The 21117-nt window shown below is 55.2% G+C and overlaps 2 protein-coding genes and 1 gene segment (V, D, J or C); 1 reads left to right on the top strand and 2 right to left on the bottom strand.

Annotated features, from left to right (window-relative positions):
* The window catches only part of LOC137486668 (T-cell receptor alpha chain constant-like), a 172853-nt gene that overhangs the window by 127129 nt on the left and 24607 nt on the right, over positions 1 to 21117 (bottom strand).
* Positions 11219 to 11521, top strand: LOC137486669 (feather keratin Cos1-1/Cos1-3/Cos2-1-like). The gene has a single exon (XM_068212103.1). It carries the CDS (start codon positions 11219 to 11221, stop codon positions 11519 to 11521), a length of 303 nt encoding a protein of 100 aa, XP_068068204.1.
* LOC137487044 (uncharacterized) lies at positions 12728 to 13917 on the bottom strand. The gene is made up of 2 exons (XM_068212691.1): positions 13866 to 13917; positions 12728 to 13368 (listed from the first exon to the last, which is right to left on the bottom strand). Exons 1-2 carry the CDS (start codon positions 13915 to 13917, stop codon positions 12728 to 12730), a joined length of 693 nt encoding a protein of 230 aa, XP_068068792.1.

Raw genomic sequence — 21117 nt, 5'->3', positions numbered from 1 at the left:
TTGCCTCATGGACTGCAGTGCTGTTGGTATTTCATAGTTTTAGTAGCTTTTCTCTTCATTAGTATTTTCCAAAGTAGCAGAATTGATGCTGACTGGGTGTGGGAAAATCTCATCATTTGACAATGTGCAGCACAGAGAAGGTTACCCTGCCCAGTGCTGAAGCCATTAAGGTAAAAGCTGCTTTTGTCTTTGGCTGCTTTGCAAAGAGGAGCAAGATGAGGGTCTGTGATCCATTGGGTCTTGTGTCAAGGGCTAGGGCTTGCCAGGAGCAAAGCAGAGACGTGGATCTCCTGACTCTGCCCACAGCTTGGTCAGGTCTTTGGACAGGATGCCCCAGCAGCACTGGATCCTGCAGTGTCAGCTCCCTGGAAATGCAGGTAAGGGTTGAAACTGCAATTGGATGTAACATCCAGATATGTTGATTGTTTTCTTGAGGGATGTTCTGTATGAGGAAGTAAGAAAAATAATGTTTCAGCTCATCTGTAAAGAGTCCCATGTCCTGCCTGAGTCACTGTTCTGAATACCTCTGCATGGATGGAGACTTTGAGAAAAATAGGCAGGAGCTGGGATGGGAAAAGTTGAAAAACCTGATATAAGAAGGAGAGGATAATTTCAGGCATGAAAACACAGATGAGGCTGGAGGATGTAGAGCCTCACCCCTCCTGTGCTGTTGGTGACACAGATTTTGTACGAACGGAAATTTGGCTTAGCTTAAGGTGGAGCCTCAGACCGCAGTAATAAATCGCAGTGTCCTGAAGAGAGACTCTTGCTATTTCCAAGGGGGCTGTGTTATTTTTGTAGACCACCATAGAGAATCGTCCTCTGCGGTACTTGTCATTCCCTGTGGTTTTATGTGCTTGCAGGAGAAATGTCAGAGTACTTCCCGGGAACTGGCGGTACCAGAAGAAGTTCAGATTGGTGACACTCTCCTCAGTGGTGGACTGGCAAGGAAGAACCACTTGCTGTCCAACTTTGACTAGCACCTCAGAGAAGAATTGCTTCAGGGGATCACCTCCAACAAGACCTGCAACACAGGTACAAATGTGTCTGCAGAGAAGTTTGCTTCCTTCTCTCACTTGCTCTGTGTATAAAACTGCCCCAATCTTTGCTGTCTTTCCAAATAAATGGAAAATACAGATTTCCAAAGAAATGGAAAATTCAGATATCTACATCCATCCCCCTTCTATATTTCTCCCTGACCTCATGCTCTTGTTGGTAGACTCCTCTAAATAACTTCCTAAAAATCATGAGAGACAACAGGAAGGACACGAATACACCCACCTGACTGGATTAGCAGGACACACGCTGGCACAGCCATGGTGAAGATCATTTTTCCCAGTTCAGGAATCCTTTTCCTTCACAAGACTCTCAGCACACAGCAGAACACTCTTGGTAGCACAATGAAAAGGCACCACCCTGCAGAGAGAGTGCTGTGCATTCTGAGTGCGGGGCACACAGTCACACCTCTGCAGTGTGGAGAGCTGGAATGAGGCCCATGAAGACCTTTTGCCTTTTCTTGTCTCCACAGCAGAGAGTGGACAGTCTCAGTGGCTTCCTGTACTTTTCCTTGGGCTTCCTTCTCTGTCCATAGCATTTACTGTGCGAGGTAACCTCTCTGCCTCACTGCAGAGTGTCTGCTTTTGTGTGTTCCTTGATGGTGGGCAGGCTTCTAAAAGCACAGCAGCTCCTCAGAGCTGCCTCAGAGCATTCAGGGCTCTGGGAAACACAGGTGTCATATTCTTTTCAAAGAGTTTTGGGTTTCTCTTTGTTTAGCCTCTGATATTTTGAGAGCAGTTGTTCAGTGTTTCTCCACACATGATGGCTAAGGAGATAAGGGAGGAAGTTGATTGGTGAGGAAAGAGTTTTTTAATGGGTGAACACATCATTTTCTAAAATAGGGTGATGTTGTCCTGGTTCCAATGGGTTGGCTTAGTGCTGGCTGGGGGAGAGCAAACTGGGGGCATGGTGAGGAGGAGGCATCTGCCGTCCCATCCACAGTGCAGCTCTATACCTGTGCAAGGCATAAGGGCAGGACTTTGAGCTTTCCAGCCTCTGTTGGCACAATGAAAATGAAAGGGACTGAGATGGGGACAGAGAAAGGAGGCAAAACCCTGGTGTGTGGATCTGGTGAGCAGAGAAGTGCCAAAGAGCAGCTCCTGAGCAGCACGTCTCTCCCTTTCCAGCCTCCTGGCAAATCCTGAGCTTTTGCTCTTTCTCATTTTGGTGCATAATCCGACTAAAATAGAGAGAGAGAGATCTTCACTGCTGGGCAACTGATTCTGCAGCAGTGTACTTTTTATCAGCCAAGGCTGCAAGGTGAGGGTGGCCCTGTAAATCAAAGACCCTCAGGTGAAATCTGCCCAGGTGGTGAACATCCCCTGGCCAAAGCAGCCACTGTTCTTTGAGGACCCAGCGATGCCCAGAAGCTGCCCAGGCTCACTGGTCCCTGATGACCCACAGGACCAGTGATTTCAGGGCAAGGTGCAGACGTTTGTGACAGACTGCCCAGCCAATGTGAGCACTTTGAAAGCTACAGTGGGAAGGAGCTGGTGCTATGGGAGGGCAGTAAGGTACTCATGTTTCCCTCTTTGGACACAAGGGCATTGTCCTGCACCTGAGGAAGAACAACCCCACGCACCAGTATGTGCTGGGAACTGCCCAGTTGTTAAGCAGATTTGCAGAAAACAGCCTGGGGGGGGGCTGCTGGATACCATGGTGACAATGAGCCAGGAATGCTCCCTTGCCTCCAAGAAGGAACTCATAAGGCAAACCCTATCCTCTTGTACTCTCCAGCACTTGAGACAGCAGCTGTGCCTTGTGCTGGTGAGGAACAGAGATGAGACTTCCAGCTATGGGATTGCACTCCAGATACTCTCACACCGAATTAAGCTAAGAATCCAAACTGTTACGAAGACATCCTCGCTGGGGCCTGAAATCAGCAGGAAAACTGAGATTTGCAGGTGCGGGATAGAAATGGCTAAAGATACAGCAGGTTGCATTTCAATGCCCCTGCTGTGGGAAGATCTCTGCCAGGTTTGATCTGTTCAGCTGTACTGAATCTCCTTCTGGTCCTGGCTGCTTTGTGGAGCTTGTGGGCAGAGCAGCAGAGAGAGTCCGTGCTGTGAGCAGCACATTGCCTTGTGAGGAGGGACACACAAACACACACATGCTCGTGGGACTCACGTCACTCATGCAAAAATCTGCACCCAAAACCACTTGCAGAAATCTAGCATGCAGAGAAGTCCAGGTAAGGGAACACATGCAGAAACACAGCAAACTGTGCACTCAACTGGAGACACCCTGGGGCAACCCCATCAGGGATGCTGGAGCATTCTGGAGAAGGGCAAGGCTCCAGATGGGCTAATGGTGTTGTTTGAAGACTGTACAGATGGGAGGTGAATTGGGAGCTTTGAAGAAAACATTGTATTACAGGAGTCAGTGATCATGGCTGATACATTTCTGCTCTGTTGGGCCTTGCACTGAAGATTTGGGAAGCTCCAACAGTGCCCTGTGCCAGCCTCTGTGTGGGCATTATGGCAGAAACAGCCTTACAGCATGTAAAGAGAAAATGTGAGTTTGTTTGTTTGTTTGTTTTTTTATTATACAGAATAGAAGGCACCAGGGTGTGGGAGGGAAGAAGAAGCTTTTTCTGGTTGGGGTCTGTGAGTGTGTCTTTGGAAAATCCACCAGGGTCTGTATAATGCAGTATGAATGCAGGATTCCTAGCATCTGAAAGAATGCAAGGTTTAATTCCTATCCATACTCCCAGTTTTATTCTGTGTTACTAATACACCCCTTTATAAAGACATTTGCTACCAGACCTATGTTTCTGAGATCAGGGAGGGACCCTACACCCCTTCTTTCCCAATGACACCTCCCTGATACAGAAGAGGAACAGACAAAACAAGCCAGCAGAATTTTCCTGATACAGCGTTAGGTGGGATATGGTCAAACCCAGGAACCAGCCACTTCTTGCCAAGAGGGCCATAAAGACCCCAAGGAGTGGCCCAGAACGACATCATTTGCCTTTTCTGCATTTACTCAGCAGGTGAACTGAGTACTAGGTCCAGACTGATGTGTTTTGATCCAGAACAGCTTGGACCTCTCATCCTGTCACATAAAAAAAAAGGAAAAAAAAAAAAAGAAAAAAAGAAAAAAAAAAGGTCATCATACAGAAGCCAAACCCCAGGCATGGTATCAGCTGGAATGTTTTATATTCAAGGTGAATTTGTCAGAAAATGATCACCTCCACGAGGTGCCGGGGCCGGTGCAGGTGTCTGTGTCACTGTTGGTGTCACTGTTGGCGTTGGTGCCAGGGCAGGTGTCGGTCCCGGTCCCATTGCCGGTGCTGGTGTCAGTGCAGGTGGCGGTCCTGGTCCCATTGCCGGTGCCGGTGTCAGTGCAGGTGTTGGTCCTGGTCCCATTGCCGGTGATGGTGTCAGTGCAGGTGTCGGTGCCGGTCCCATTGCCGGTGCCGGTGTCAGTGCAGGTGTCGGTGCCGGTCCCATTGCCGGTGCCGGCAGCGCCCCGGGATCCCGGGCCGAGCGGGGCGAGGCGGCCCCGGCGGGCGGAGCGGCAGCGCCCCCTGCTGGCCCCGGCCGGCCCCGCCCGCGGCGGTTCGTGCCCGGCCGCAGCCCCGGCTCCTCTGCCCGTGGCCCCCAGCGCGCAGTAATACACGGCCGCGTCCCCGCGCCGGGGCCGCCCGAGCCACAGCGCGCTCGAACGCCGGTCTGCCGACACCCACAGCTTGCCCGAACTGTCCGGCAGCTGCTTGGACTCTTTCACAGTGAGTGCGAGAAGTTCGGGTCCTCGGCCAGGGAGCAGACGGTACCACTGGATCCAATCGCCAGTCTGGATTTTGGGATGTGAGCAGGTGATGTTGATGCCGGTGCCCCCGGTGGTCTCCAATGATGGCTCCTGCTGTACCTGGGCTCTGGCCACAGCAACTGCCACGGGGAAAAGAACAATCAGTTTTCTTTTACAGAAAATGCCATGCAGGGGAAGGTGGGGACGACAGATCAGCCAGAGCTAACTGGGATATGTTCTGATAAAAAAGTATGGAGAGCTAATTTCTCTGAGAGTGTTTGTCTGAGGACAAGAATCTATGAGAGGTGTTTTGAGGAATAATCAGAACGAAATTACAAAAATACATCAGCTGGGAGCGAGGAAGGGAGAGATACAGACAAGTAGTAAAAAAGGCAAACTGGGAAGCAATTAATTCACGGATAGAAGAAAGTATGACGGCAGAGGAGGAAACAGAGGGTAAATAAGAACCGAAAAGGAGCAGGAGGATAAGAGATGAGTCTTGGGCTAGGCGGTCTCAGGTAGCCCCCCGACCGCCAACGCAACGCACCGAGCAGCACCGCGGCCAGCGCCGCCAGCCCCGCGCCCTGACACCGCCGCATGCCGCCGCTCCGCCGGCCTAACATTGTTGTCCTGTCCTGTCCTGTCTTGTCCCGTCCCGTCCTGTCCTCTCCTCTCCGCTCCTCTCCTCCCCTCCCCAGTACCGCCAGCTCCGCCCCGGCCGAACTCAGCCCCCGCCTCTCCCGGCACCAGCACAAGCAGCGACACAAGGACGTTTGGCACGGCCAGGCACAAGAGACAGCTGTGTCCCATCGCACGCAGCAGCCACACCGCCTGGGAAGCAGATCCAGCCTGCGCCCATCTGCAGCGGGCAGCTGCCGGCCCCACTCGGCTGCACTCAGGCTGTTTGTGAGCCTGGGAAGCTGCTGCTCCGTGCTGTTCAGGGCCAGAGCAGTGCTCGCTGTCCCTGCCAGAGGCAGCAAATTCCCTCCCGATGAGGGACACACACGGACAGAGCCAGGGCCGTGCTCAGCAGGGTGGAGCCACAGACAAATCCGTGCTTCCCGTGTGTCCATGCAAACGGGGCTGCTCCAAGAGCACACAAGGCAGGAACACACAACCAGCCCTGGGCTCTGCTGAGGACATGTGGGGCCAAAAGCAGCAGGGCTGGAGTGTGCCAGGACAAGATCCCAGGCAAGCAGAGCGGATAATTTTCTTTCCTTAGAGACTGCACAATGCAGAAAGGGGTCAAAATTGTCCAAAATAGTCAAGGACACTGCAAGAATGAATGCAGTCCAAACCACCAGACCATTGTATGCACATGGGGATGCAACTTCTGGTGACCACTGGGGTGAGATCAGGGTGCCTTCCCCAAGCTCAGCCTTGCCCTGACACATCCCCTCCCTGCCCTGGGTTGTTGCACAGCCGAGGAAGCTCCCTGCAGCAGGGTGTCTTGCAGAGCACAGAGGTACAAGGCACTGTCAGAGAGCTCCACTTCCTCCAGCTGCAGGACACTGTATTTGCCCGTGGTGTTGAGGTGCGTGCTGATACGGCCGCTGTGCTTGGGGCCACTCCCGGCTTGATAGGAGACCAGCTGTGGGGCTCGGCCTCTCTGCAGCTGGTACCAGAGCAATCCCCCAAAACTACTGCTCTGGTATTTGCAGGTGGTGTGGAAGGGGTGTCCGTGCTTCACCGTGACTGCTCCATCTTCTTGGGTGACCTTGTCCTGCCCCGTGGTGCCTGGAAGAAAGTGATGGTGGGCAGCTCCACAGGGAAGGACTCGATATAGGAGTAACAAATTGGGTGCAAAACCCTGCTGGAGAAATCTCTCTGCCCTACAGTGCAGTCCTGTGATGTGGAGACGGACAGGTGAGAGTGATTTTGGGCAGGATTTCAGAGCTCTCAGTACAGCAGGACCCTGACAGGAGACGGGCTGTGTCCCTGCTCCTACTTCTGCTGCTCAGACGACATGGCAACAGCCTAAATTTGGGGTGCTCAAGCAGTCGGAGAAACCCATCGAGGTACAGCAAAAGGATTCATCCTGCGTCCCCATCCCTGTCACCTCTGAGGGTTTATTGATCCCTGAGTACACACAACGCTGAGCTTGGAAAGAGGGAGCCCTGCTTGTGCTGGCAGCCCTGGCAGAGCTGTTTCAGCCTGGAGGCAGGATGGGAAGCCCTATTAATAAAATTAAATTAAAAGCATAGTGGTGCCTGGGGCGGGTTTGACAGCATCTGAGAATTTATATAAAAATAGGAAGAAGGTGGGATTGCAGAGACAGCTGAGATCTCCTGAGGTGACTGCAGGAGCATCAGAGGAGAGAGAGGCAGAGGGAGATGGATTGAAGGTGAGAGAAAAGACAGACAAATAGTCCGAGATTTCTCTTCTCTCCCTTCCCCTTTCCCTTACAAATCAAAGGACTTCTTGAGCATACACTTGCAAAACCACAAAGTGGAACTGATTTTTCTCAGCCTTTCCACTCTAATCACTGATATTTCCTTACAAGTTTTGATAAAACTATTGAGGTTTTCCCGGGGGTAAGGAAAAAAAAAAAAAAGAAGAGAAAAAGAAGGGTGCCTTGGGGAAGAGCCAGGACTTACCCAGGAGCTGGGCCAGGAAGACAGTGAGGATGAGATATGCGAGGTGCATGCCGAGAGCAGCTGCGTGTTTGCTGAGTGAGGAAGAGTCCGAAACCACTGGCAGCCCCGAGAGAACAGAGCTGCCGGGAACGACTCTCGGCGGAGCAAAGGAAGCAGCGGCGGGAGCAGGCAGAGCAATGAGCTGTCCTTGCAGTGCCTGAGATGCTCCTTGTGCGTTTCTCGCTCGTCCAGCAGCAGCCCCCGAGGCTCCCTCAGCCACTGGCACTGGGAGCATTCCGTGCCTCTGGGGCCTCTCTCATGGCAAGGGGCTGTTCCCGCTCAGCTCGCAGTGGAGTCCTCACCTCCGCAGCTGGAATGGCCAGCTCTGCTGCACAGCCAGGCCTGGGCACTTGGGAGCTCAGGGGCTTCTTCCCCACTGAGCTCTCTCACCCTCCCGAGGTGTCCTCAGCTCTGTGAGATCACTGCTAATCTCCAGATCTAGAAGGTTTTTGGAGAACTCCAAGGCTGGAGGCTGCAGAGCCTCACAAGCATGCCATGGTGGTTGTTCCCTAATCTCATAAGACCTCCTCAAACCTCCATTATCCTCACGTTTCTCTTTCCATTTCTTGTCACTGACAAAGCTCAGCCTGAGCCACTTGACAGCAGTTTCCTAATGGCCCATCAATTAGAAGCTGGAGAGCTCTGAGCTCCCTCCTTCTCTCCTTTATCACCTACTGCCAGATTGGTGTCATTGTGTGCTTTCTTAATCGCTTTTCCTTTTTCTTTGTTCTTCTCTTTGGAAATGAAAAAGGACGTGATGTGAGCCTTAGAGAACCAGACACTCTCACCTTTCACATGCCCTGACTGTGGCCTCTGCTGAACTTGCTCAGCCCAAGGAGCTCCTGAGGATGCTGAAAGGCTCCTGTCCCAAAAAGGAATTGGGGTCTCTAGAGCAAGTCTCAGGCGAGAAACCTCATGTGGAGCTCAGTGTTTCACATGTCTCCCTCCAACACTTGCAGCATTGCTAGATCCTGGCATCTGCTTTTCAGGATACCTGAGACGTTACTAACGTGAAGGAAAAGGGACAAATCTGTTTTGGGTGGACGATGGCTGTGACAGAGTCCTCAGGAGATTTGATATGCTCCTCTGCTCCAGCCGATTTATTGTTTTCTTTCCCGGATGTTCTACTCTTTCAGGAAGGTGCTGAATGCTCATCCATGAGTGTTTGGGGAAAAGTGAGGATGGGAATGAAAGACGTAGAGAAGTGAATTTCAGGCTCAGGTGGGATTGAAAGCACATCTGCCCTACACATGCAGGTGAGAATGCTGCTTGTTATTCACCTGGCAGTATGGAACAGAGACATTGCTGCAGGGACAGAGATGGAGATTCCTTTTTCTCCTCGGAAAGCCTCACTGCAAACCCCTTTCAGGTCATGACCTGATGAGGTGACAGCACTCCGTGAATTAGCCCCTGTGTGCCTGTCAGTGCTGCTGCTTGGTCAGTTCCCAGCCCAGGTGAGCTGGAGCAGCTCAAGGAGCATCTCTTTGCTTTGCAAAGCGGCTGAGAGCAGCAGCAGGAGTGGCCGGAGGGCCAGAGGCGCAGGCGGCAGCAGTTTGGTGTGAGGCGGCGGCGGGCTCGGGAGCGAGGGGAGGCCGGTGTGTGTGTGGCGAGCGTGTGAGCGCAGGCTGCGGGCGGGCTGTGAGGCGTGTGCGGGGCCGTGCGGGGCTGTGCGGTGCCGGTGCGTGCGGGCTCGGGGCAGAGGAAGGAGCTGCGGAGCCGCGCGGGGCCCGGCGGCCGGAGCGGCAGCGCCCCCTGCTGGCCCCGGCCGGCCCCGCCCGCGGCGGTTCGTGCCCGGCCGCAGCCCCGGCTCCTCTGCCCGTGGCCCCCAGCGCGCAGTAATACACGGCCGCGTCCCCGCGCCGGGGCCGCCCGAGCCACAGCGCGCTCGAACGCCCGTCCTCCGACACCCGCAGCTGGCCTGCAATGGCCGGCACCTCCTTGGTGCCTCTAGCAGTGAGGGCGAGGAATTCGGTTGCTTGGCCCGGGAGCTGACGGTAGAAATGGATGTAATCGCCGCTCAATTTTTTGGGATGTGAGCAGGTGATGTTGATGCCGGTGCCCTCGATGGTCTCCATGAGCGGCTCCTGCTGTACCTGGGCTCTGGCTGAAGCCACTGCCGGGAACAGAAAAAAGACAAGACTGAAACCCTGCATTGTCCTACTTCACAGAACAAAGCCCGCAGAAACAGGAGCGTACAGAGACGATAAGAAGGACAGTACCGAGGTGATTTCAAGATAAGCAGGAATGGAAGTATCCATGACTGGTTTGTGGAGTGATGAATGCGTGACAGACAGGAAGAACGGTGCAGTCATTGGAAAACGAGAGGATGTAGGAGAAAGCACAAAAAGAAAAGTTAGAAGGGCTATGGACTGACTTTCTAAGTAATAAAGAAGCAGAGGTACGGAGTGCTTGTGCAGGGTTGGGCATAGAATAGAATCAGGAGATTTCTGAAGAACTATGGGGTAGAGAAGACGGAGGGATGAACGGCAGAACAGTTCTCGGGAAGAGGTCTGTGAAGAAGCCAGGCAGGACAGTAGCCTCCGAGGACGTGCGGGCTCACGCCAGTCTAAGACCCGGCACCCCTTCGGCACCCCCGCGCACCGAGCAGCAGCGCGGCCAGCGCCGCCAGCCCCGCGCCCCGACACCGCCGCATGCCGCCGCTCCGCCGGCCGAGCCTCGCTGTGCCCCTCAGCCCCGGCTCTTCTGCGGCCCTGCCGCCTCCTCTCCGCCAACGCCAGCTCCGCCCCGGGGCACAGCCCTGCGCCGGCGCTGCTCGGGCTCTCGCCCACTCCTGGCAGGCAACGGAGGGGAGGCGAGCGCGGTGGGAGTGGGGCGGTGCTCGGCTCTCTGCGCGTCGGAAGCGGCGGGGTCGGAAGAGGGGAGCAGGGGATCGGATTGGTATCATGGAGCTGAGGATTGACAGGCCATGGGTTTCCTTTGCTCCCATCATCTGTTCACTCACATCTCCCCTTTGCTGTCATGTTGGGGACTCCCGAATTGTCCTTCAGGGCACTGCAAAGAAACCCACTGACATGGATACAGGAGCTGGGCATGAAGCCTCAGCCTTTCTCCATGTCTACGAAAGCAAACTGATGCAGCACAGGGGAGAGCAGTTCTGCCCTGGCCTGGAGAGACCTGCCTGTGTGTCTGTGTGTATGTCCATGTTTCCGTGTGCTTGCATGTGTGTGAGCACTCCCAGCCATGCTGAGGCACTCCCAACATTTCAAAGAGAATCAATCTAAAAATTCAAACATGGGTGAAACCAACCTTGTTGGGGCTGGCAATCGGCCGTAGAACAGCGCGATGTTTAGAGCAGCTGGAAAAGGAGGGCTCAGGAAGCAGGGAGTGCATTTCAGTGCCTCTTCCCTGGACAAATCTCCTACAGGCTGCTACATCTTTGTTCAACTGCACCCAGGCTCCTTCTGAGTCTGGAAACCAGGGGAGTCTGAAGCTCCTTCCCTTTCTCTTACAAAATGATCCGGTAGACAAATATCTCTGTGGAGGTTGTTTTCTTCCGTGCTCAGTCCACTCTCATGGCAGAGATATTTGGGGGACATTGTTTAACAGAGAAAAGCTGAAATGTGGCTGCAGGGGCTCTTGCTTAAGAAATTAGGAGGGAGACTCCCTGGGCCAGGCTGCTATTTGCAGGGCAAGAAAGAAAGCTCCTTGCCAAGGCTCCAGCTCACAACTCAGGAGTGGCCTTGGCTGCTCTCATTCACCCTTGTGATCTATTTCTCGTCTTCTTCCTGTCCCAGGTGCACTTTTGACTTTGAGACATGTCCTGCTACACCCCGTGCTGGCCATGCCGGCCCTGTGGCCCCACCTCGCTGGCCAACAGCTGCAATGAGCCCTGTGTCAGGCAGTGCCAGGACTCCACCCTCGTCATTGAGCCCTCCCTCGTGGTGGTGACCCTGCCTGGCCCCATCCTCAGCTCCTTCCCCCAGAACACCGTGGTGGGATCCTCCACCTCGGCTGCTGCTGGCAGCATCCTCAGCTGTGACCGAGTGCCCATCAGCTCTGGGGGCTGTGACCTGTCTGGCATTTCCAGGTGTTACAGTGGCAGAAGGTCCCTCCCCTGAAGAAGGTGCTATGGAAGCCCCATGGAGACAGCTCAGATTACTCAGAACATGGTGCAGGGCAAAGGATGGACATTTTTCAGTGTTGGTAGCAGGACAGCTGGAAGGCTTTGCCTTTCCCTTTTCTTTGTTTGCTTTGTCTCCCCTTGGCAGTAAGGTGCCACCAAGTGCAGCCTGGTGGGGACCATCAGTCTCGTCTCCCTATCTGGGGCAGGTAGACTGGCACCGTGTGGGAACCTCTCCACTGCCAGGGAGGAGGGACTCTCAGATGGCCCCGGGCTGCCAGCACTGCTGTTGTGCACTTGCAGTGAGTTTCCTTGTGTCTTTGTGACTCATTAAATCTCCCTGCTGCATTCAGGCCTGGTCTCTCTGCAATCATTCCTCCCCTGCAGATGCTCTCCAAGCTGTCGAAGATAAAGGGAGCCTACCAAGGGTGGGGCCCCAGAAGACCTGCTGTGTACAACCAGAGCAGTGCTGGTGGGAGATGTGGTGGCTGGAGGCCGTTTTGGGCACAGCAGCTATGAAATGGCAGAGTTTTCAATGGTATGTAAAGGAAGGGAAATCCACAAAACCGCTACCCTGGACTTCCAGGGGGCAGAATTTGTCCTGTTCAGGGCCAGTGGCCTGTTGGACAAAGATTTGTAACGTCCCTTGGGAAGCAGTCCTTTAAAAGAAAGGGTTCCCAGAAGACTGGATATACTTTAAGAAAAAAAATCTCGAAGGCACAGGAGCAGCCTGGCCCTATGTGATAAAAGATGAGGAGGTGGAGGAGAAGAGCTGCCTGGCTGAGAAGGGAGCATTCCCAGGAATTCGGGGAATAAAAAGAGGGTGTCTCACATTTGGAAAAAGGGCAGGCAGCTCGGGAAGAGTTGGAGGATGTCATTAGGTCATGCAGAAAGAAAAGTAGAGAGGACAAAGCTCAGTTAGAACTTAATCTGGCCAATTCTGAATGGGATAATAAAGAGTGTTTTTACAAATACATTAACGAGGACCGAGGATAATCACCATTCTTCATTGGACACCGTGGGGAATACATTCAGCAAAGCCGAGGGTACGGCTGAGGTGCTTAACAGCTTCTTTGCCTCAGTCTTCAAGAGTAGGATTGATGATCATCAGGACAACTGGCCTGCTGATCTGGGAGACAGGGAAGGTAACCGGCATGGATCTCCTGTAATCCAGACGGAGAATAGTAAAGATTTGCTAAGGCACTTAGATGCTCACATGTCTTTGGGAATGGAGGGGATTCGTGCTGGGGAGATCAGGCAGCTGGGGCAAAAGCTGATTAAACCAGTGCTGAGAAGAGGGGCAGAGGAAGGTCGGTGACTCCAAGCTGGTCGGTGGCTCGGTGCCGGTGTCGATGGTGGAGTCAGTGCCGGTGCCGGTGTCAGTGCAGGTGTCGGTGCCGGTCCCATTGCCGGTGCCGGCAGCGCCCCGGGATCCCGGGCCGAGCGGGGCGAGGCGGCCCCGGCGGCCGGAGCGGCAGCGCCCCCTGCTGGCCCCGGCCGGCCCCGCCCGCGGCGGTTCGTGCCCGGCCGCAGCCCCGGCTCCTCTGCCCGTGGCCCCCAGCGCGCAGTAATACACGGCCGCGTCCCCGCGCCGGGGCCGCCCGAGCCACAGCGCGCTCGAACGCCGGTCTGCCGACACCGACAGGCGCCCTTCAGGGGCTCGCACCTCCTTGGAGCCTTTAGCGGTGACTGCCAAGAGTTCAGGCCTTTGGCCCGGCAGCTGACGGTAGAAGTGGATGTAATCGGAAGTCCGGATATTGGGATGTGAGCATTTGATGGTGATGCTGGTGCCTTCGGTGGTCTCCAGGAATGGGTCTTGCTGTACTTGGGCTCTGACTGCAGCCACTGCCAGGGAGAGAAAAGGAACAAATCTCAACTCCTACTTTCTATCCAGCTCTGCCTGCCAATCCCCAGACCAAAGCCCGCAAAAGCAGTCAGGAACACAGAGAGATGTGGAGGAAAACAGTTCCCAGAGGACGTCAAGATATGCAGCAATGGAAGTGTCCAGGAATCCTTTGTGGAGAGATTAATGCGAGAATGATAGAGCGATTAGGAGAGTCACTGGAGAACGGGAGGCTGTGGGAGAAAGCACAAAAAGAGAAGAAGAAAAGTAATAAAGACTAAGGACTGACTTAACGATAAATGAATTCATTATAAATAAGGAATGCTTGTGCAGGTTTTGGCATAGAATAGAGGTTTAGGTTGGAGAAGAGGGAGGGATGAACGGGAGAACAGCTCTCGCGAAAAGGTCTGTGAAGAAGCCAGGCAGGACGGCAGCCTGCCGGGACCTGCGGGATCACCCCATCCCCGGACCGCGGTTCCCCTTCGGCACCCCCGCGCACCGAGCAGCAGCGCGGCCAGCGCCGCCGGCCCCGCGCCCCGACACCGCCGCATGCCGCCGCTCCGCCGGCCGAGCCTCGCTGTGCCCCTCAGCCCCGGCTCTGCTGCGGCCCTGCCGCCTCCTCTCCGCCAACGCCAGCTCCGCCCCGGCCGAACTCAGCCCCCGCCTCTCCCGGCACCAGCACAATCAGCGACACAAGGACGTTTGGCACGGCCAGGCACAAGAGACAGCTGTGTCCCATCGCACGCAGCAGCCACACCGCTTGGGAAGCAGATCCAGCCTGCGCCCATCTGCAGCGGGCAGCTGCCGGCCCCACTCGGCTGCACTCAGGCTGTTTGTGAGCCTGGGAAGCTGCTGCTCCGTGCTGTTCAGGGCCAGAGCGGTTCTCGCTGTCCCTGCCAGAGGCAGCAAATTCCCTCCCGATGAGGGACACACACGGACAGAGCCAGGGCTGTGCTCAGCAGGGTGGAGCCACAGACAAATCCGTGCTTCCCGTGTGTCCATGCAAACGGGGCTGCTCCAAGAGCACACAAGGCAGGAACACACAACCAGCCCTGGGCTCTGCTGAGGACATGTGGGGCCAAAAGCAGCAGGGCTGGAGTGTGGCAGGACAAGATCCCAGGCAAGCAGAGCGGTTAATTTTCTTTCCTAAGAGACTGCACAATGCAGAAAGGAGTCAAAATTGTCCAAAATAGTTAGTCAAGGAAACTGCAAGAATGAATGCAGTCCAAACCACCAGACCATTGTACACACATGGGGATGCAACTTCTGGTGACCACTGGGCTGAGATCAGGGTGCCTTCCCCAAGCTCAGCCTTGCCCTGACACATCCCCTCCCTGCCCTGGGTTGTTGCACAGCCGAGGAAGCTCCCTGCAGCAGGGTGTCTTGCAGAGCACAGAGGTACAAGGCACTGTCAGAGAGCTCCACTTCCTCCAGCTGCAGGACACTGTATTTGCCCGTGGTGTTGAGGTGCGTGCTGATACGGCCGCTGTGCTTGGGGCCACTCCCGGCTTGATAGGAGACCAGCTGTGGGGCTCGGCCTCTCTGCAGCTGGTACCAGAGCAAGGCATTAAAATCACTGCTCTGGTATTTGCAGGTGGTGTGGAAGGGGTGTCCCTGCTTCACCGTGACTGCTCCATCTTTCTGGGTGACCTTGTCCTGCCCCGTGGTGCCTGGAAGAAAGTGATGGTGAGCAGCTCCACAGGGAAGGGCACCAGATAGGAAAAACGAATTGGGTGCAAAACCAATCTGCAAAAGCAGATGTGCAGAAGGACAGGTGAGAGTGATTTGGGGCAGGATTTCAGAGCTCTCAGCACGAGAGGACCCTTAGAAGAACTGCTCTGTGTTCCTGCTCCTACTTCTGCTGCTCAGAAGACCTGGGAACAGCGTAACTTTTAGGTACTCAAACAGGCTGAGGAACGCATCGAGATACAGCAAAAGGATTCATTCTGCTTCTGCATGCCTGTCACCTCGGAGGTTCCTCAGTCCCTGGGTACACACAACGCTGAGCTTGGGAAGAGGGAGCCCTGGTTTGTTGGCAGCGCAGAGAACTCTGGAAGCCGTGGCAGAGCTGTGTCAGCCTGGAGGCAGAATGGGATGCCCTGTTAATGTCAGTGAAAGGAGAACTTTAAGGTGCCTGGGGCAGGTTTGACAAGATCTGGGAATTTACATTAAAACAGGAGCATGATGTGACTGTCGAGATAGCTGAGATCTCCTGAGGTGACTGCAGAAGGATCAGATAAGAGAGGTAGAGGGAGATGGCTTGAAGGTGAGAGAAAAGACAGAGAAGGGGTCTGAGATTTCTCTTCTCTCCCTTAACTTTTCCCTCACAAATCAAAGAACTTATTGAGGTAGCACTTGCAAAACCACAAAGGGGAACCGATTTTTCTCAGCCTTTCCACTCTAATCACTGATATTTCCCTACAAGGTCCTGATAAAGCTATTGAGGTTTTCCTGGGGGTAAGAAAAAAAAAGAAGAGAAAAAGAAGGGTGCCTTGGGGAAGAGCCAGGACTTACCCAGGAGCTGGGCCAGGAAGACAGTGAGGATGAGATATGCGAGGTGCATGCCGAGAGCAGCTGCGTGTTTGCTGAGTGAGGAAGAGTCCGAAACCACGTGGCAGCCCCGAGAGAACAGAGCTGCCGGGAACGACTCTCGGCGGAGCAAAGGAAGCAGCGGCGGGAGCAGGCAGAGCAATGAGCTGTCCTTGCAGTGCCTGAGATGCTCCTTGTGCGTTTCTCGCTCGTCCAGCAGCAGCCCCCGAGGCTCCCTCAGCCACTGGCACTGGCAGCATTCCGTGCCTCTGGGGCCTCGCTCATGGCAAGGGGCTGTTCCCGCTCAGCTCGCAGTGGAGTCCTCACCTCCGCAGCTGGAATGGCCAGCTCTGCTGCACAGCCAGGCCTGGGCACTTGGGAGCTCAGGGCCTTCTTCCCCACTGGGGTTTCTCACCCTCCCGAGGTGTCCTCAGCTCTGTGAGATCACTGCTAATCTCCAGATCTAGAAGGTTTTTGGAGAACTCCAAGGCTGGAGAATGCAGAGATTCACAAGCATTGCCTGGTTTGTGTTCCCTAATCCCATAAGGCCCCCTGAAATCTCCTTCATCCTCCGGTTCCTCTTGTCCCATCTTCCCACTGACAGAGCTCAGCCTGAGCCACTCGACAGCACTTTCCTAATGGCCCATCAATTAGAAGCTGGAGAGCTCTGAGCTCCCTCCTTCTCTCCTTTATCACCTACTGCCAGATTGGTGTCATTGTGTGCTTTGTTAATCGCTTTTCCTTTTTCTTTGTTCTTCTCTTTGGAAAGGAAAAATGACTTGATGTGATCCTTAGAGAACCAGACACTCTCACCTTTCACATGCCCTGACTGTGGCCTCTGCTGAACTTGCTCAGCCCAAGGAGCTCCTGAGGATGCTGAAAGGCTCCTGTCCCCAAAGGAAATGGGGTCTCTCGAACAAGGGTCTGGAGAGAAACCTCATGTGGAGCTCAGTCTTTCAAGTGTCTCCCTCTAACCCTTCCAGCATTGCCAGATGCTGGCATTTGTTCTTCTGGATGCTTGACAGGTTACTAACGTGAAGGGAAGGGACCAATTAGTTTAAGGGGGAAGCTGGGTGCGAACGTGTGCTTCGATGATTTGAAATGCTCCTCTACTCCTACCGATTTATTGTTTTCTTCCCAGATGTTCTACTGTTTCAGGAAGGTGCTGAATGCTCATCCATGAGTGTTTGGGGAAAAGTGAGGATGGGAATGAAAGACGTAGAGAAGTGAAATCCAGGCTCAGGTGGGATTGAAAGCACACCTGATTTACACATCCAGGGGGGAATGCTGCTTGTTATTCACCTGGCAGTATGGAACAGAGACATTTCTGCAGGGACCGAGATGGAGATTCCTTTGTCTCCTCGGAAAGCCTCACTGCAAACTCCTCTCCCCTGATGAGGTGACAGCACTCCGTGAACCAGCTCCTGTGTGCCTGTCAGTGCTGCTGCTTGGTCAGTTCCCAGCCCAGGTGCTCTCAAGGAGCAGCTCTTTGTTTTGCAAGGCGGCTGAGAGCAGCAGCAGGCGTGGCCGGAGGGCCAGAGGCGCAGGCGGCAGCAGTTTGGTGTGAGGCGGCGGCGGGCTCGGGAGCGCGGGGAGGCCGGTGTGTGTGTGGCGAGCGTGTGAGCGCAGGCTGCGGGCGGGCTGTGAGGCGTGTGCGGGGCCGTGCGGGGCTGTGCGGTGCCGGTGCGTGCGGGCTCGGGGCAGAGGAAGGAGCTGCGGAGCCGCGCGGGGCCCGGCGGCCGGAGCGGCAGCGCCCCCTGCTGGCCCCGGCCGGCCCCGCCCGCGGCGGTTCGTGCCCGGCCGCAGCCCCGGCTCCTCTGCCCGTGGCCCCCAGCGCGCAGTAATACACGGCCGCGTCCCCGCGCCGGGGCCGCCCGAGCCACAGCGCGCTCGAACGCCGGTCTGCCGACACCGACAGGCGCCCTTCAGGGGCTCGCACCTCCTTGGGTGCTTTAGCAGTGGCCGCCAGGAGTTCAGGCCTTTGGCCCGGCAGCTGACGGTAGAAGTGGATGAAATCGCCAGTCCGGACATTGGGGTGTGAGCATTTGATGGTGATGCTGGTGCCCTCGGTGGTCTCCAGGAATGGCTCCTGCTGCACTTGGGCTCTGACTGCAGCCACTGCCAGGGAGAGAAAAGGAACAAATCTCAACTCCTACTTTCTATCCAGCTCTGCCTGCCAATCCCCAGACCAAAGCCCGCAAAAGCAGTCAGGAACACAGAGAGATGAGGAGGAAAACAGCACCCAGAGGACGTCAAGATATGCAGCAATGGAAGTGTCCAAGAATCCTTTGTGGAGAGATTAATGCGAGAATGATAGAGCGATTAGGAGAGTCACTGGAGAACGGGAGGCTGTGGGAGAAAGCACAAAAAGAGAAGAAGAAAAGTAACAAGGACTAAGGACTGACTTCATGAGTTATAAAGAAGGAATGCTTGTGCAGGTTTTGGCATAGAATAGAGGTTTAGGTTGGAGAAGAGAGAGGGATGAACGGGAGAACAGCTCTCGAGAAAAGGTCTGTGAGGAAGCCAGGCAGGACGGCAGCCTGCCGGGACCTGCGGGATCACCCCATCCCCGGACCGCGGTTCCCCTTCGGCACCCCCGCGCACCGAGCAGCAGCGCGGCCAGCGCCGCCGGCCCCGCGCCCCGACACCGCCGCATGCCGCCGCTCCGCCGGCCGAGCCTCGCTGTGCCCCTCAGCCCCGGCTCTGCTGCGGCCCTGCCGCCTCCTCTCCGCCAACGCCAGCTCCGCCCCGGCCGAACTCAGCCCCGCCTCTCCCGGCACCAGCACAGTCAGCGACAAAAGGACGTTTGGCACGGCCAGGCACAAGAGACAGCTGTGTCCCATCGCACGCAGCAGCCACACCGCCTGGGAAGCAGATCCAGCCTGCGCCCATCTGCAGCGGGCAGCTGCCGGCCCCACTCGGCTGCACTCAGGCTGTTTGTGAGCCTGGGAAGCTGCTGCTCCGTGCTGTTCAGGGCCAGAGCAGTGCTCGCTGTCCCTGCCAGAGGCAGCAAATTCCCTCCCGATGAGGGACACACACGGACAGAGCCAGGGCCGTGCTCAGCAGGGTGGAGCCACAGACAAATCCGTGCTTCCCGTGTGTCCATGCAAACGGGGCTGCTCCAAGAGCACACAAGGCAGGAACACACAACCAGCCCTGGGCTCTGCTGAGGACATGTGGGGCCAAAAGCAGCAGGGCTGGAGTGTGGAAGGACAATGTCCCAGGCAAGTTGAGCAGATTTTTCCTAAGAGACTGCACAATGCAGAAAGGGGTCAAAATTGTCCAAAATAGTTAGTCAAGGACACTGCAAGAATGGATGCAGTCCAAACCACCAGACCATTGTACACACATGGGGATGCAACTTCTGGTGACCACTGGGCTGAGATCAGGGTGCCTTCCCCAAGCTCAGCCTTGCCCTGACACATCCCCTCCCTGCCCTGGGTTGTTGCACAGCCGAGGAAGCTCCCTGCAGCAGGGTGTCTTGCAGAGCACAGAGGTACAAGGCACTGTCAGAGAGCTCCACTTCCTCCAGCTGCAGGACACTGTATTTGCCCGTGGTGTTGAGGTGCGTGCTGATACGGCCGCTGTGCTTGGGGCCACTCCCGGATTGATAGGAGACCAGCTGTGGGGCTCGGCCTCTCTGCAGCTGGTACCAGAGCAAGGCATTAAAATAATTGCTCTGGTATTTGCAGGTGGTGTGGAAGGGGTGTCCCTGCTTCACCGTGACTGCTCCATCTTCCTGGGTGACCTTGTCCTGCCCCGTGGTGCCTGGAAGAAAGTCAATTTCAGCAGTTCCACCGGGAATTGCTATTGGAAGCTAAATGATATGGATACAAACCCCCATTTGAGAAAGCTCCCTGCCTGGTAGCTGAGTCTTGAAATATTTTGGGTAGGAGTTCAGAGATCTTTCCTCTGCATCCCCCAAAGGAGAGCTGGGCCATGTCTCTGCTCTTACTCCTCCTGCACAGAGGAGCCGGGAACACCCTGGCACGCCTGAACTTTGTGAGCTGGATCAGCACACGTCCAGCTGCTAGAGGAGCCCACCGAGGTACAGCAGAACGGTTCATCCTGCTTCCCCATCATTCTGAGGGCTCCTGGATCCCCGAGTACGCACAACGCTGCGCTTGGAAAGAGGGAGCCCTGGTTTTGTTGGCAGCCCAGAGAACACTGGAAGCCGTGGCAGAGCTGTGTCAGCCTGGAGGCAGAATGGGATGCCCTGTTAATGTCAGTGAAAGGAGAACTTTGTGGTTCTCGTGGCAGGTTTAACGGGATCTAATAATAACATTAAACAGGAGCATAATTTGACTGAAGAGATAGCTGAGATCTCCTGAGGTGATTGCAAAAGGATCAGACAAGAGAGATAGAGGAAGATGCGTTGAAGGTGGGAGTAAATACAGAGAAGGGGTCTGAGATTTCTCTCTCTTCCCTTTTCCTTTGCAAATCAAAGAGCTTCTTGAGCAAGCACTTGCAAAACCACAAAGAGGAGCCGATTTTTCTCAGCCTTTCCCTTCTAACCACTGATATTTCCCTACAAGGTCCTGATAAAGCTAATGAGGTTTTCCTGGGGGTAAAGAAAAAAAGAAGAGAAAAAGAAGGGTGCCTTGTAGAAGAGCCAGGACTTACCCAGGAGCTGGGCCAGGAAGACAGTGAGGATGAGGTATGCGAGGTGCATGCCGAGAGCAGCTGCGTGTTTGCTGAGTGAGGAAGAGTCCGAAACCACGTGGCAGCCCCGAGAGAACAGAGCTGCCGGGAACGACTCTCGGCGGAGCAAAGGAAGCAGCGGCGGGAGCAGGCAGAGCAATGAGCTGTCCTTGCAGTGCCTGAGATGCTCCTTGTGCGTTTCTCGCTCGTCCAGCAGCAGCCCCCGAGGCTCCCTCAGCCACTGGCACTGGGAGCATTCCGTGCCTCTGGGGCCTCGCTCACGGCAAGGGGCTGTTCCCGCTCAGCTCGCAGTGGAGTCCTCACCTCCGCAGCTGGAATGGCCAGCTCTGCTGCACAGCCAGGCCTGGGCACTTGGGAGCTCAGGGCCTTCTTCCCCACTGGGGTTTCTCACCCTCCCGAGGTGTCCTCAGCTCTGTGAGATCACTGCTAATGTCCAGATCTAGAAGGTTTTTGGAGAACTCCAAGACTGGAGGCTGCAGAGCCTCACAAGCATGCCATGGTGGTTGTTCCCTAATCTCATAAGACCTCCTCAAACCTCCATTATCCTCACGTTTCTCTTT

This window comes from Anomalospiza imberbis, chromosome 22, assembly GCF_031753505.1.
Source record: "Anomalospiza imberbis isolate Cuckoo-Finch-1a 21T00152 chromosome 22, ASM3175350v1, whole genome shotgun sequence".
Classification (NCBI taxonomy): Eukaryota; Metazoa; Chordata; class Aves; order Passeriformes; family Viduidae; genus Anomalospiza; species Anomalospiza imberbis.
Note: the sequence above shows the minus strand (reverse complement) of the source record. Positions and strands in the feature narration are given on the sequence as shown.